Here is a 16,660-nt window from a genome sequence, read left to right as displayed (position 1 = left end):
CGCAGTTTCAGCTCCCTTATGTGTTTCCTCCTCTGGCACTGTTGTCCAGAGTGTTACGCAAGATCAGGGCCGACTGCCGCCGCGTCATCCTCGTCGCTCCAGACTGGCCGAGGCGGTCGTGGTACCCGGATCTGTGGCATCTCACGGTCGGCCAACCGTGGGCACTACCAGACCGACCAGACTTGCTGTCTCAAGGGCCGTTTTTCCATCTGAATTCTGCGGCCCTCAACCTGACTGTGTGGCCATTGAGTCCTGGATCCTAGCGTCTTCAGGGTTATCTCAAGACGTCATTGCCACTATGAGACAGGCTAGGAAACCAACGTCCGCCAAGATCTACCACAGGACGTGGAAAATTTTCCTGTCGTGGTGCTCTGCTCAGGGTTTTTCTCCCTGGCCTTTTGCCTTGCCCACTTTTCTGTCCTTCCTTCAATCTGGACTGGAAAAGGGTTTGTCGCTCGGCTCCCTTAAGGGACAAGTCTCAGCGCTCTCTGTGTTTTTCCAGAAGCGCCTAGCCAGACTTCCACAGGTACGCACGTTCCTGCAGGGGGTTTATCACATCGTTCCTCCTTACAAGCGGCCGTTAGAACCCTGGGATCTGAACAGGGTGCTGATGGTTCTTCAGAAACCACCATTCGAGCCAATGAGAGATATTTCTCTCTCACGCCTTTCGCAGAAAGTGGTTTTTCTAGTAGCAGTCACTTCACTTCGGAGAGTGTCTGAGCTAGCAGCGCTGTCATGCAAAGCCCCTTTCCTGGTGTTTCACCAGGACAAGGTGGTTCTGCGTCCGGTTCCGGAATTTCTCCCTAAGGTGGTATCCCCCTTTCATCTCAATCAGGATATCTCCTTACCTTCTTTTTGTCCTCATCCAGTTCACCAATGTGAAAAGGATTTGCACTTGTTAGATCTGGTGAGAGCACTCAGACTCTACATTTCTCGTACGGCGCCCCTGCGCCGCTCGGATGCACTCTTTGTCCTTGTCGCTGGCCAGCGTAAAGGGTCACAGGCTTCCAAATCAACCTTGGCTCGGTGGATCAAGGAGCCAATTCTCGAAGCCTACCGTTCGGCTGGGCTTCCGGTTCCCTCAGGGCTGAAGGCCCATTCTACCAGAGCCGTGGGCGCGTCCTGGGCTTTGAGGCACCAGGCTACGGCTCAGCAGGTGTGTCAGGCGGCTACCTGGTCGAGCCTGCACACTTTCACGAAACACTATCAGGTGCATACCTATGCTTCGGCGGATGCCAGCCTAGGTAGACGAGTCCTTCAGGCGGCGGTTGCCCACCTGTAGGAAGAGGCCGTTTTACGGCTCTCTTACGAGGTATTATTTTACCCACCTAGGGACTGCTTTTGGACGTCCCAATTGTCTGGGTCTCCCAATGGAGCGACAAAGAAGAAGGGAATTTTGTTTACTTACCGTAAATTCCTTTTCTTCTAGCTCCAATTGGGAGACCCAGCGCCCGCCCCTGTTTTTTTGTGTACACATGTTGTTCATGTTGAATGGTTTCAGTTCTCCGATATTCCTTCGGATTGAAGTTACTTTAAACCAGTTTATAATTCTTTTTCCTCCTTCTTGCTTTTGCACCAAAACTGAGGAGCCCGTGGGAGCACGGGGGGTGTATAGGCAGAAGGGGAGGGGCTTAACACTTTTAAGTGTAATACTTTGTGCGGCCTCCGGAGGCATAGCCTATACACCCAATTGTCTGGGTCTCCCAATTGGAGCTAGAAGAAAAGGAATTTACGGTAAGTAAACAAAATTCCCTTCGTCTCCATCATGGCCCCCCATCCTGGTATAGATGTCAGCATAATGTCCACAGCCTGCTATACATGTCCCCATAATTGCCCCATTCTGGTATACTTGTCCCCAGCCTGGTACATATTATATCCCCGGGCGCCGCACACAGTAATCAAAATATATGGTTATACTCCCCTTCTCCCGGCTGCCCCGGTGTCCTCCTCCAATAATGGCATGCTGCAATGTCACTGTCATGCACGGCGTGCCCACTTACAGCACAGTCAGCTGCTGGGTGCCGGCATATTCTTTGCTTCCCATACCCTGGATTATGGGCTTGGGGAGCTGTGAATATTCAAAGCATTAATAGGCGTCCGGCACATCGCAGTGCAGGATCCCGAAGGGTCTCTGTGCTACAATGTATTTCAGCTGGATGCACGCCCTCGGATGCACATCCAGCTGAAACGGGTGCTGGGGCCGGCAGGCCTCTTGTACCTCCAGTCGCGGCTGTGATTGTTAGCCTCTGCTTCTGGCGGCTCCTGTTAACTATTTTATATGGCAGATAGGGAGGGGTTTCCTTAAATCAAACTAAACCATGTATGGGAGCGCGTATTTCACAAAAATCTCCATGATGAAATACTACAGAGGAGTTTTTCTCGCCGGAGCTTAAAAATGTGAAAACAATTTAGTCAGAAGTGGAAATGCTTGTTCTGTGCCTCGGACCCACAACGTGCAAACGCCAAAAGAATTTCCAAATCCCATTGTACGAGCTAATCACACATCTGGCCATTATCAGTGTTCATCACAGAACAGTTAATAATCACGAGGTTTACAGAGAAGTTCTGCAGGAGCCCGAGTGGCATGGGGTGGCCATGTTTTTCTGATGGATTCCAATCCTTTTAAATGAAGTTGCTTAGTCATAAAAAAGGAAGGAATTAGTCTTAAGACTGTGATCCCACAGAGATTGTCTGCGCCGGCCGGTCCCTCTATGATGGTGCGCTGCGTAGGGTGGAAATTTGCACCTACATCTGGAGCAAAAATTGGCTTTCTGCAGATCTGGTCAGTCTACACTGCGGATATTTGTCACAATAAGTTTATCCTAAAACCCCATGCACTGTAAAGTGAAAAATTTCTACACTTTCGCCACGTGGGAAGGTTCCCAAATAAGATGCGTATTTGCTGTGGCACTCGTACCCAAGTCGCACCCTCTCGCCCTCAGTCCTGGGTTGGATTGGCCTGATTTTCTGCGTGGCCTGAGCCGAGCCGTCATTAAAAGCCACCGGTCTAGTTTGATTTCATCACTGAGTGGATGCGCCACTCCTTAGGGAGTTGTTATTTTAAGGATTCCTCTCTTGCTGCTGAGACAAGACTTTCCTATGGAGATGTCTCTGGCTGAGAAGGGCGTCCGTGCCTGCAGGATTCAGAGGAGTCTCCAAGACAGCGACCCCCTGATACAAACTGCACAGGGACTGGTGATAAAACATGGGGACGCAGAACGCTGTGCTCGTAAACTGCTCTAATAGATGCACTTTATCCATCAAAGTGCCTGATGTATCCGGAGTCACAAGCGTGGGACGGTTTGATGTGTTGATCGTCTATGTGGGCAGTGGTAATTCTGCTGTGTATAATGGTCCCATTTTACGGGGAGGATGGAGGGTGTAACTAATACACCGCCATATCAGGTTACCTTCAGAAGACAGACGTAGCAGAGCCAGGTGTGCATTGTGTGACGCTGAGCTCTGCTACATGGCACCTTCTTATGGTGGAGACATTCTCTGCTCCTGAGAAAGGTGACTTTTTATATTTCCCCTCTGCATATAAAATCCGCCTCTATATAGGATACAGCCCCATACAGCTCAGAACTTACATGGGGCAGTAATGGGGTCATTTGCACACCCCTCAATCCATACATGCACACTTAGCTATGCTGAGCGTCCATGTGTTCTCGGTAAGGAGAAAGTAGTAGGCTGCTACCAAACTCCTTATAACATACATGTCCGACCCTTTAGTCTGCCGTCGGAGGCGTCTTATCCCCCTTGAGTAAGTTCTGTCAGGACCCTGTACTAGAATACCATGACCCATAATACAACTTTACAACTAAGGGTCAAATGAAAGGGTTTATACAGCATTGGAGAATCATGGCCGCCTCATCTGTCCTCCGTTTGCATCCGGTATGGCAACTCTGCTTCTTGAGCAGCAATGAAGCCCACAACCTGCGGACAGGAGTAGTGCGGCTTGTGGGACAACCTGAATTGGGAATTTTTTTAGAAGCTGGGCCACCCCTTTAAGTCTTGGGCTGGATTCTCACCTCCATATTTCACGGACCTGACGGACAACCGTGTACAGAGCGGCCGCGGGTCTCCCGAGCTGAGCACCACAACTGTATAGGCATTCTGAGTCTGACCAGTTTGGGTCTGGAGCGCCGCGGCCGGTCTGTGGTCAGACTGGGAAGCATGTCGGTGTGAAGCCAGCCATAGTCCGTATCTGTTATACGCCGGCACGGTGTCTCACTGCAGTGACCGGACTTCAGCGATTACCTGTACGATATGGCCGCCGCTCTGTGTGCTATGTATAGCCTCCTCCATATACTCGCCGTCAGTATATAAGCAGCTGCAGGTAACAAAAAGGCCGTGATCGTCATAGTCAACCTTTCATGGTATTCGCCTCTACTCGAGCGATTCAGCTTTGTCTCTCTCTTTTTTTTTTTTTTTTTTTTCCAAGGACAATGAGTAGAATAATAGTGAAGCGTTCTGCAGACCCGACTGCGATTATAGGGCTTCGTGCACCCAGGAGATGGCATAGGCGTTCATTACAATGGGACAGACATCCTACAACCTTCCCTCAGCAGCACAACGTTCAACACAATGCGTCCTGTGATGTGAAACCAGCTGAAGTCCCACATGTCACCTATAGAGGTGCCGGAGGTCGGGGGCCCAAAGACCGAGACTGATGGCTACATGTACTTTTTTGTTGTGTGGTCAATGAACTAACGACTATATCGCTAGACTGAATCCGCACAGGGTACACCGGATAGGAGTCCCAATCCCTCAGTAGTGCAGCCTCACGCTTCGGCCTGTAACGTCACCCAGTCCAGTCTCCACTTATTGAAAGCAGTGTTCACATTTCATTGCCTGGTAGTTACTTAAAGGGCACTTCCATTCTTCGGTGACATATCCTGAGGTATTTGCACTTGGGAGAGTATGGCACCAGAATATCACCTCTGTACGCCATGAAGTGGCTGTTCTCAGATGTTGCAGCTCCTATTAAAGTGAACAGGAGCTGAGTTGCAGTACCCCAGAACAGCCACTATAATATATGGTGATGTGCAGTGAGCTCCTGGGGTTGCAGGATTTGGTAACAGCCGGCCGCTGATGGGGTGCTAGATTCGGATTTTAGCCAAGTCTTGGGCAGCCCCCTTTAAGAAGGCGTCACACCGTAAATGAAGTGTCTCCCCTGTGCAGCTGGCCATGAATTATGACTTTACAGTCTTTTTTTTCGTTTCTAGTTAACTGGGAGACTGTTTGGAGAGCGAACACGACCAAGAAGTTCCACGTGCAGACGGACATGAACAGGAACGTGGGTCTGCTCCGCATATTCCCCGGGATCACCGCCGCAACCGTATGTGTCTATATGTGGATGTGTGTGACCGGCTGTACGTGTCTTCCTACACGGGCTAATGTGTCATTCAATGTGCAGGTAAAAGCTTTTCTTCAGCCTCCCATGGAGGCCATCGTGCTGGAGACCTACGGCTCTGGAAACGCCCCCGACTGCCGACTCGATCTACTGCAAGAACTGAAGGCGGCCACAGAGCGCGGCGTGGCGATCATTAACTGCACGCAGTGCTTACGGGGCTCCGTCACCGTGTCTTATGCCACCGGCAAGGTGCGGGTACATGGCCAGTTAGGTTTGCGTGAAATTAAGAGGGTATAGGGGGTATTGCCGTTATTAAAGGGTTACTCTGTTGCCAGGATCTGAGCGTGGAAGTGAGTGGCGCTAGAACGTCCAGCAGGGATGTGAGTGCAGTACCGTCACGTTTGTGGATGTAGCCGTGGCTCCGGTCAGGTGCACGGATGTCAGACCAGTCATGGATAAGAATGTATAAAGGAACCTTCGCTTTAATTCTAAGGATCAGGGGGGTTTAAGAGCACCCCAACATTCAGGAAGTGGTGTTGTATTCCAGTAATTAGTGGATGAAACCCTTCTTTGTTGCCCTTTCTTAGAGCTCTGATATCCTGCGTCCCATCTTTGCTGACATATTGTGTTTTGCTGGTGGGTGTGGTGCCTTACTAAAAGACGAAAAGTCGACACTTAACCCCAGGCTTGAAGGGAGCGATCACTGGGACGGCACGCTGCAGACGCTTCACCCCTCCTGAGCTTTATCCACCACTCAGCCGTTGCTCGTCTGCGGACATGACACTGGCATCTGGGCAGTTGGGTTCCATTGATTGGAGACTTTGTGGAGCGGTTTGGTGCAGCCTGTGTAATAGGACATGATACGGGGCACAGGTCGCCTCGCTGAACTTTGCAGTTTGGCTGCAGATACTTCCCATTCTGCGCGAGCATTAAGTAGTTTAATAAGTGGTTTCATTACAGTGACCTTGGCGGCCGGCAATGGGCAGCACGGCCGCCCCGTAATTGTCACCGGTGCACAATTGGACAACCAAAACAGCAAAAGGGAGGATCTACGAAAATAGTGTGACCGTTCCGGCATGAGACGTTCTGCAGCTTCCGAATATCCGGTCTTGCTGTCAGTGAGTGACGGCATAATTGTCTCCACCCGGCCTGATCCTTTTCACAGAAAACGATGGTTCCCGGTGTATGAAGTCTTGGCCATCCCTGTACTCCCGAAAATGGAGGACAGTGTGACTCCGTCTGCACCATTATAGTCAGTGGCCCCGTTGGCGCATGTATCCGAATCCCACTTTACCAGGGCTCAGACGGGACCACTGAACTGAGAGAGGAGCGCAGTGGAAGGCCGCCTTACCCACTCAGATTGGCAGGCACATTCCTGCTAAGTCCGTCAGAACAGAATGAATTAACCCTTTACATCCAGTTGAATCAGGTGGCCAGATTCTAGATTTGTAGTTTTCTTTACTACCAAAATAGTTTATTTGTAATTGAAATTTTGCTTTTTGGGCTTGTTTCCTCATGCAGGCGCTTACCGTGGTCGGAGTGATCCCAGGATGTGATTTGACCCCAGAAGCCGCACTGGCGAAACTATCCTATGTTTTGGGCAAAACCCATCTCACCCTGGAGCAGAAAAAACAGGTATGTTTCCCCCCCCACAGTATGTTCCCTGATCTCACCTGTCCATTTATTCTTATTGGCTGTTCTAGCTGCGCTGCAGTACCTGGCATGGCCACGCTCCTGTAGATGGCGCTGTCCTCCTCTTGGCACATCGCTCCTCACCAATCATGCTTATGTGTATGGGCAAAATAGGAATAGGGCTAACTACAGATTATACCTCCCGACTCCTCCGTATGCGGCCGATGCAGCCTCTATTAGTGTGAAATGGGGTGAAATGTTTTTGTTTTTATTCCGCAGGACATTTATTTATGTTCAGTGGGGGTGAAAATGGGACTCTGGCGCCCCCCCTGTGAATGGAGCAATAGTCTGCATGAGTGACCACTGCTCCATCCAGTGTCTATGGGCACAGCGCTCAGCACCACTCCTGCCGAAGTTAATGGAGCGGTGATGACTCATGCACCCCAGCACCACGTACACTGAGGACTACGTGGCTGGCATTAACTGACGACATCTCACTAGAAACCCTCCCCCCCCCCTTTTCTTTTTTAATAACATATTCTTCTCAAATTCTTGCCCTCCTTAATAAAAGCCCATCCATATTTTATTATTTTTTTCATTACTTGGCGTCTCCCTTTATTATATAATGGCGGCCGCGCTCCTCACATTATATTGCTATTTTGCTTCTGAAAATATGAATTTTTAGACGGAAGTTGAGCAGAGAATATCACACAAGACCCTCCAGAGGAGTATGAGGGGTCCGGGTTTTTTTTTTTTTAAAGGGAGATGTCATTTTTTGGGCTATTCCTCACAGGTTTACTGTGGATAAGTTGCTGGGATCCTAAATGATTAAAGGGGTTGTGTTTTCTAGAGTATGGACGACCCCTTTAATGAGATCTGTAACCCAGCATCAGTATTCACTTCTCCTGCAGCGCCACCAATGGAGTATTGAAGCATTGCACGGCTCCTGTTGAAATCACCGGTCTCTGTGTAATGCCTGGGCTTTAATTTGGCATGAGAACACATAGATTTGGGACTTGACACGTTCTCCATTTTTCAGCTTCTCTTCCTTTTTTATTGTAGTAGTAGTAGTAAAGAAATATATATATTTATTTTTTTATTTTATTTTTTTTTTTTTTGCAAAACTCCCACGTTTCCTACTCTTCTACAACCGGTGCTGTTACAGCGATATTGGCGCTCCTTGTGTTACATGTCCACTGCAGTCAATGGCTGGCCACTAATGGCTGCTTCCTGTTACTCTTCCCTTGGACAACTGGGTGAGGTGTGACCGCTGCAGTCAATCGACGGCTGCTTCCTTTAATTTTCCCTCAGTTGTCTGGCGAGGCATGACCGCTGCAGTCAATCGGTGGCCACTGATGGCTGCTTCTTTTACTTTTCCCTCAGACGTCTGGGCAAGGCTTGACTACTGCAGTCAATTCGTGGGCGCTAATTGCTGCTTCCTTTTGCCTTCAGACGTCTGACGCCATGCCTCCCCCAGATGTCCGAGGGAAAAGTAAAGAATGCAGCCGTAAGTGGCCACCAATTGACTGCAGCGGTCTTGCCTTGCGCAGATGGCCAAGGGAAGAGTAAAGGAAGCAGCCATTAGAGGTCACCGATTGACTGAAGTGGTCATATCTCACCCAATCGGTGGCCACTAATGGCTGCTTCCTTTTCCCTCAGCCGTCTGGCTGAGACATGACCACTGTAGGCAATTGGTGATCACTAATTGCTGCTTCCTGTACTCCTCCGTCGGACATCTGGGCGAGGCATGACCACTGCAGTCAATCGGTGGCTGCTAACGGCTGCTTTCTTTACTTTTCCCTCAGACGTCTGGATGTGGCATGACCGCTGCAGTCCAATAGTCACTAGGAAGCCGCTCACCTTATTGCGCATGAAACAGCAACTTTTTTGTTTCCGGTTTTTGCCCATGAGACTGACCACCTTTTGCTAGACTACAGAACCCGCACCGTGCTCACAAGCTATCCCCTATAGAGCTTGTAAGAGCTGTTGTGGAGCTGCCAGGATTGCCGGACTGCGCTGTTAGAGCTTTAGTGCACTGCTTACAAGCCAGACAGCAGCGGTGGTCGGTCTCCAAGACAACGAGCTGTAAACACAGAAAACGTCTTTAATATCTGAAGAAAGGCTGCAAATTTAAAGAAGCAATAAATTGCAAAAGTGCTTGTTTTTAAGTAAAGAGTGATATTATTTTGCCTTGTTCAGCCGCTGGAGAAGAGAAATGCTAGGAAGGAGAAAATAGTAAAGTAGTCACAACACTTAAAGGAGTTGTCTACTACATAGATATTGATAGTATATTCTTAGCATCGGTCACAATTACCTGCTCTATGGGGCCGACCACCAATACTGTTCAGTTTTTTGCAGCACCAGATGGATGTAAACAATTTACAGAGCTGGGTAGCCATGTGGGGTTCTGCAGCTCATGTCACGTAAATCTTCTGCTTGACATTGACATAGTGGACACCTCCTATAAAACTTACCTGTCCTTTTACTGAAAATATATGTTGTGCCCATACTAATCTAACATGTCCAAAAACTGTCATTTTTTTTTTTGTAACTTACCATGCACACTCCACCAGCATTCTACCAGCACTATGGGTGCTGGGCCACACTTCTAGAATGTATTGCGCCAGCCATTGTCCATTGGCTTTCCTGCCCTGAACTGACAACCTAGCTCTCTTCTTTTCTGTGATCGGTCCACACTAAGTTACCAGCATGCCATTAACTGCTGACTGGACCATGTTTTTTGTAGATGCTGTTTGAGAACCTCAGGGGTGAGATGACGGTCAGTGCCACCGGAGCCAAGATCTCCCTGAGAGACAGCAAGTTCATTCAGGTTGTCGCCAAGTCTGTCGGTGTGAGCTGCAAGGAGGTACAGTCTCGTCGGACACTCAAGTTACATTTTTATAATTCCACTTATGTAAGTTTCCTTTCTTCATATGATCAGTGGTCACTAATGTCTGTGTCTGGACTATATAAGGGTGCAGACCCCCGCAGCAGAGACCGAACCCAGGGGCGGTATTCTTCTACTGCGCAGTAGTTTGCATAGTGAGGTCTCTTCCGGTGCCGTGGCTCCAGCTGCATCCCCCCAGCGTGTGTCTGTCAGGGCATGCTGGGTATTGTAGTTTCTCAATGGCTGGATGGCTACAGGTAGCAGACCTCTGGGACCCAGCACTCAACTCCCAGCGTGTCGTGGCTATCGGGCATGCTGGGTGTTGTGTCCCACCAGCATTGCGTAATGTTTAAACTCCCCCCAAAAACTATTCCCAATGTTAATGAATTGTATGGATGACCCTTGTGAAATCTTTGTACCTGGATGCCGCTAACGATCACTTCTCTGTTGCAGGAATTGGAGGCGGTCAGAGACGCCCTCACCCCGGCCCTGGCCTGCGCAGCCGCTAAAACGGGAGACATTAACGCCCTGGAAGCAATAAGGGACATGGTAATAATTACGTCTATGGGGGAGGGGGGGGGTTGCATTTTATTAGAGGGGCCTGACACCGGCATGGTGTGTCATCATGGATTGGATAAAGGGTGTTATCATATCGGTGCCTGCTTGGCAATATGGCTGCCATGGAGGAAGGTTTCCGGAGGGGTTTCATCTTATTGTGTACAGAAGCGAGACCTCTGCTTGTGCTTTCCAGATGTTGCTCTGACACGCTCGATGCATTTATCGCTCTCTCCAGGGGGCGAATCTCAGCAGTGAGGACTATGATGGCCGGACTCCGCTGCATGTGGCCTCCTGTGAGGGACACTACCAGGTGGTCCAGTATCTGCTCAGTAATGGGGCCACAGTTTACGCCAAGGACCGTTATGGAGACACGCCGTTGATGGACGCAGTGAAGTTTCGGTAATTGACCTATTTTCTAAATCCCAACCACGTGGCTATATGGCGTTATCTACAATATTTTAAACCATCAGGCAGATGTGTAGAGAGCCCCTTTAATTATTGCATCATTAATACTACTTGTAGGTCTGTAGTCTCCAACCTGCGCCTCTCCTAAGACACCGGTAGGAGGTTGCTGAGTCAGTGAGATGGTCACCAGCTTTAGTGACAGAGCATCCAGCCTATGGTTGACAACTGGGAAATATGCAACCCCATCCCCTGGAGTAAATAAGGGGACCGCCAGAGGAGAGGCGCTCACTTATCTTATCAATAGTGAACTCCTTCATATTCACCGTACAAGACCACTGCACACGGCCTCGTATTTTGGGTCGGGGTACTGTCTGTGTGCAGCCACCTCGTCCTTGAGAGATTTTTGCAGTATTCTGGTCCAGCTATTTTACTATCTGGACCCAACGTTGCTACACGCTGGACATCTGTTATTCTTACAAAAGCCTTTATAATTGACCCCCCCCCCCCCCCCAAAAAAAAAAACAAAACAAAGAAAGCTGCTTATAGTTTACTCCGTGAGCTTGTCATGAAGACATGTACGGACAAAAGATGCTTAAAGGTGGAACCTCCTCACTAATGCAGCCGCTGCCGACACACTGGATGCCTCGTGTAGCAATCATCAGCTTATCTACCCCTGTCGTTACCGTGCAGGCTCCTATTAGAAGAGAAGAGTGTCCAGGGCACGGGTATTCCTCCATCACACAGGACATTTACAATAGATCAATCAAACTTTGTAGCTGGCACATGAAGAAAAAAAACGTGCCCACATCTTGTGGACTGAGGTATCACCTTCAAAATCCTGCAATCATTGCCCTGTGCTGCTGGATATGGGTTTGGTTGTGTGAAAGTGTAGTGTAAAATGCATGAGTACAGAGCACCCGACATGGTAGTGCCCGCTCATCACTAGTTACGAGTACTGAGCACCTGAGCATAGTAGTGCCCGCTCATCACTAGTTACGAGTACCGAGCCCCCGAGCATGGTAGTGCCCGCTCATCACTAGTTACGAGTACAGAGCACCCGAGCATGGTAGTGCCCGCTCATCACTAGTTACGAGTACAGAGCACCCGACATGGTAGTGTCCGCTCATCACTAGTTACGAGTACTTAGCACTTGAGCATGGTAGTGCCCGCTCATCACTAGTTACGAGTACTTAGCACTTGAGCATGGTAGTGCCCGCTCATCACTAGTTACGAGTACAGAGCACCCGAGCATGGTAGTGCCCGCTCATCACTTGTTACGAGTACTTAGCACTTGAGCATGGTAGTGCCCGCTCATCACTAGTTACGAGTACACAGCACCCGAGCATGGTAGTGCCCGCTCATCACTTGTTACGAGTACTGAGCACCCGAGCATGGTAGTGCCCGCTCATCACTTGTTACGAGTACTTAGCACTTGAGCATGGTAGTGCCCGCTCATCACTAGTTACGAGTACACAGCACCCGAGCATGGTAGTGCCCGCTCATCACTTGTTACGAGTACTGAGCACTTGAGCATGGTAGTGCCCGCTCATCACTAGTTACGAGTACCGAGCCCCCGAGCATGGTAGTGCCCGCTCATCACTAGTTACAAGTACCGAGCACCTGAGCATGGTAGTGCTCGCTCATCACTAGTTACAAGTACAGAGCACCCGAGCATGGTAGTGCCCACTCATCACTAGTTACGAGTACAGAGCACCCGAGCATGGTAGTGCCCGCTCATCACTAGTTACGAGTACTGAGCACCCGAGCATGGTAGTGCCCGCTCATCACTAGTTACAAGTACAGAGCACCCGAGCATGGTAGTGCCCACTCATCACTAGTTACGAGTACTGAGCACCCGAGCATGGTAGTGCCCACTCATCACTAGATACGAGTACTGAGCACCTGAGCATGGTAGTGCCCGCTCATCACTAGTTACTAGTACTGAGGACCTGAGCATGGTAGTGCCCGCTCATCACTAGTTACGAGTACAGAGCACCCGAGCATGGTAGTGCCGGCTCATCACTAGTTACGAGTACTGAGCACCCGAGCATGGTAGTGCCCGCTCATCACTAGTTACAAGTACAGAGCACCCGAGCATGGTAGTGCCCGCTCATCACTAGTTACGTGTACAGAGCACCCGAGCATGGTAGTGCCCACTCATCACTAGTTACGAGTACTGAGCACCCGAGCATGGTAGTGCCCACTCATCACTAGATACGAGTACTGAGCACCTGAGCATGGTAGTGCCCGCTCATCACTAGTTACAAGTACAGAGCACCCGAGCATGGTAGTGCCCACTCATCACTAGTTACGAGTACTGAGCACCCGAGCATGGTAGTGCCCACTCATCACTAGATACGAGTACTGAGCACCTGAGCATGGTAGTGCCCGCTCATCACTAGTTACTAGTACTGAGGACCTGAGCATGGTAGTGCCCACTCATCACTAGTTACGAGTACTGAATAACCGAGCGTGGTAGTGCCCGGTCATCATTATGCACTGATGTCCCATTGAGATCTTTCGGCACAATGTAATGCTTCACTTTCCCTGTGGAGGCGCTGCACACTTGTTGCAGGGTTACTCTATAGATTATCCCAGTAGCAGGTCGCCATCTCTTCAGCTTCTTTTCTGGCGACCTTCCTAAGTATACACATTTCTGTTAACCCTTTACATATTGCAGGTTCCCTGTGGTCGCCGTCCTGTGTGCTCATTTTTGCATTGGCAGCAGAAAGGTTAAACTTGATTTTTGTGTGTAAGAGTTGAACTTTACTAATGTGAGAAAGTCGTCCTGCGGTGCCACACCCGGCCAGCGCCTCGGGTCCTTCTGGAAGATTTCTACATGAAAGTTATCAGTACCACTCCTGTAGAGAGGCAGGATACCACGCCGCCGTCATTAAGTATTCCAAGCTGAGGTGTCAGGACAGGATCGCAGCGCTGGGCGCTCCTGCTCGGGCTTGTTGGGGTGGGATCATATAATGCAGGCACCGCTTGTTTACTTTCCTCCCAGAACCTGTATCCTGCAGGGGACCCGGACTGTGACCGGACCTGAGCACCAGCAAGAAGGGGCATGTCCACCTTAGGAGGAAGAGGGGAAAAAAAACACTAAATACAATCCTTTTGGCTGTGGTTTCGGGTTTCCCGATGTTTACCCCTGTGACCCATTATTTGCGACTTTTCAAACTGCCTCAAAAATTTGTCAGAAATTTTATGGACATCTGGAATTTTTGAGCAATTTTTGACATTTTAGAAAACATGCAACTTTGTGCAAAATTTGTGTACCTCGTGCACCATTTTTGTTTGCAAAAAACATCATCAAATGCCACGAGATAAAAAAAAAAAAGTAATTTAAAAAACGCAAATGATGAATCGGACATAAGAGCTTTGTGAATAATATCTGTACACGCTAGTGCGTATCATGTAAGATACAATTCTGATAAGTCTCAGATTGAAACGCCAAAGAAACACAAATGGGGAAAACCCTTTATTGCACCTATGTACTGTTCACTTGTGGAGCACATAGTACAGAACCGAGACTTCATAAATGAGCTGGACTGTGTGTAGAAAGTGCATTATAGAGGAGCTGCCTCTCCGGTATCAGGGTCCAATACTGCGAAATATCTGCCAATCTGGCATCATGTGGATTGGGGCCCATTCACATGGCCCTGTGTATCTGCAGACACACGAGCAGCATATCCTCATACTTGGCGCATGTCCTCTTCTCATCCATTTGCAGGTCAGAATAGGCCATGTGATGTGTACAGGGTTGGTGACATCACGTTACGGGCAAAAGTCTGCAGCCTGGAAATCACCAACATCGCTCACTTCCCAACGGATTGTACCTGTAAAAGAGAAAGTGATGTGTGATTAGTTTTATTGAACTCTATGGGACTGTTCTGGAGAATCACGGTCATGTGAACGTGGCCTAAGAGGAGCACATACCATAGTGATGAGCGGGCACTACTATGCTCGGGTGTTTGGTACTCGTAACCAGTGATGAGCGGGCACTACCATGCTCAGGTGCTCAGTACTCGTAACTAGTGATGAGTGGGCACTACCATGCTCAGGTGCTCAGTACTCGTAACCAGTGATGAGCGGGCACTACCATGCTCAGGTGCTCAGTACTCGTAACTAGTGATGAGCGGGCACTACCATGCTCGGGTGCTTGGTACTCGTAACTAGTGATGAGCGGGCACTACCATGATCGGGTGCTCAGTACTCGTAACTAGTGATAAGCGGACACTACCATGCTCAGGTGCTCAGTACTGGTAACTAGTGATGGGCGGGCACTACCATGCTCGGGTGCTCTGTACTTGTAACTAGTGATGAGCGGGCACTACCATGCTCAGGTGCTCTGTATTTGTAACTAGTGATGAGCGGGCACTACCATGCTCGGGTGCTTGGTACTCGTAACTAGTGATGAGCGAGCACTACCATGCTCGGGTGCTCGGTACTCGTAACTAGTGATGAGCAGGCACTACCATGCTCGGGTGCTCTGTACTTGTAACTAGTGATGAGCGGGCACTACCATGCTCGGGTGCTCAGTACTCGTAACTAGTGATGAGCGGGCACTACCATGCTCGGGTGCTCTGTACTCGTAACTAGTGATGAGCGGGCACTACCATGCTCAGGTGCTCAGTATTCGTAACTAGTGATGAGCGGGCACTACCATGCTTGGGTGCTCGGTACTCGTAACTAGTGATGAGTGGGCACTACCATGCTCGGGTGCTCGGTACTCGTAACTAGTGATGAGCTGGCACTACCATGCTCAGGTGCTCGGTACTTATTACAAGCAGGTCTGGTGGTTGGATTATACTTGTGTGCTCTAGTTGTGCTCATCCAAGTGTCCAACCTGTTTGTTAGGAGTATTGAGCATGGTAGTGCCCGCTGATCACTACACCCTCAGCCTTGCGTCTTTCTGCTGACACGATATATGGGGTGACAGGTGCCGCATTTACACAGGCATTCCCCGCACACTGGCAGCCATCAATTGTTGCTTTTTTATTAAGCCTTTTCCACAAGCTTATGATGTTCATTGCTTCTAATAATAATCTGCAGAGTAATGGATTTTTTTTTATTATTTTTCTAGACAGATTGAGGTGATCAAGCTGCTGCGTCAGACGGGCGCTCACCTTTCCAGGGAGGAGCTGGAGCACAGCGGCACCGAACTGTGCAGGTAAAATAGAAGTGATGTATCAGCGCAGTACAACGTAACATATTGTGCCATTACATACCAAAGTGGAAAGAGCCGCATTATAGAGGATGCCTCAGCTCTCCTGACATGTCTGATTAATGATTGCAGTACCCTTTTAAATAACCGTTACCAGGCATAACAACAGAGGGGCATCACAACATGGACACCAATGCTTTGTTGTGATGGGTGAGCACATTGATCCCTTGGAGGCTGATGGAGCAGAGGATGAGCGGGCACTACCATGCTCAGGAGTCCGGTACTCATAATGAGCAGTCAGACGCTCGGATGGGCCTGACTTGAGTACCCAAGTATAATGGAAGGCAATGGGAACGCAGGCATTTTTCAGGAAGATTTCCCAGAAAAATATTAGTTCTTCATCGACTTCCATTATACTTGTGTACTCAAGTCAGGCCCATCTGAGTGTCCGGCTGCTGGTTATGAGTGCTCATCAGTATTGGAGGCCGCCAGCGTGGAGGCCTCGCGGAGGCTGCGGTGCATTCCAGGCCGGGTCACTCGGGAAGCGCTGAGCTCGGCAGTGTTGGAGGGAGAGGCTCGCACATGCCATTCCTGTACACACTACATGCCCGCCTTACACTCCGCTCATCCTGAGGAACTGGTTTACTCAGTCTGA

General features: G+C 49.5%; 1 protein-coding gene and 1 long non-coding RNA gene across 2 annotated transcripts in view; one reads left to right on the top strand and one right to left on the bottom strand.

Moving 5' to 3' along the window:
- The window catches only part of ASPG (asparaginase), an 86,250-nt gene that overhangs the window by 50,361 nt on the left and 19,229 nt on the right, over positions 1 to 16,660 (top strand). Inside the window, exons 7-13 of the mRNA XM_075329918.1 lie at positions 5,229 to 5,341; positions 5,420 to 5,605; positions 6,878 to 6,991; positions 9,735 to 9,854; positions 10,329 to 10,424; positions 10,669 to 10,832; positions 15,925 to 16,011. Coding sequence (XP_075186033.1) covers positions 5,229 to 5,341; positions 5,420 to 5,605; positions 6,878 to 6,991; positions 9,735 to 9,854; positions 10,329 to 10,424; positions 10,669 to 10,832; positions 15,925 to 16,011 — 880 coding nt within the window. The remainder of the gene's footprint in view (positions 1 to 5,228; positions 5,342 to 5,419; positions 5,606 to 6,877; positions 6,992 to 9,734; positions 9,855 to 10,328; positions 10,425 to 10,668; positions 10,833 to 15,924; positions 16,012 to 16,660) is intronic.
- The window catches only part of LOC142257746 (uncharacterized), a 122,055-nt gene continuing 119,715 nt past the window's right edge, over positions 14,321 to 16,660 (bottom strand). Inside the window, exon 3 of the long non-coding RNA XR_012727649.1 lies at positions 14,321 to 14,677. This is a non-coding gene — a long non-coding RNA (uncharacterized LOC142257746). The remainder of the gene's footprint in view (positions 14,678 to 16,660) is intronic.

Source organism: Anomaloglossus baeobatrachus, chromosome 12 (genome assembly GCF_048569485.1).
Source record: "Anomaloglossus baeobatrachus isolate aAnoBae1 chromosome 12, aAnoBae1.hap1, whole genome shotgun sequence".
Taxonomy (NCBI): Eukaryota; Metazoa; Chordata; class Amphibia; order Anura; family Aromobatidae; genus Anomaloglossus; species Anomaloglossus baeobatrachus.
Note: the sequence above shows the minus strand (reverse complement) of the source record. Positions and strands in the feature narration are given on the sequence as shown.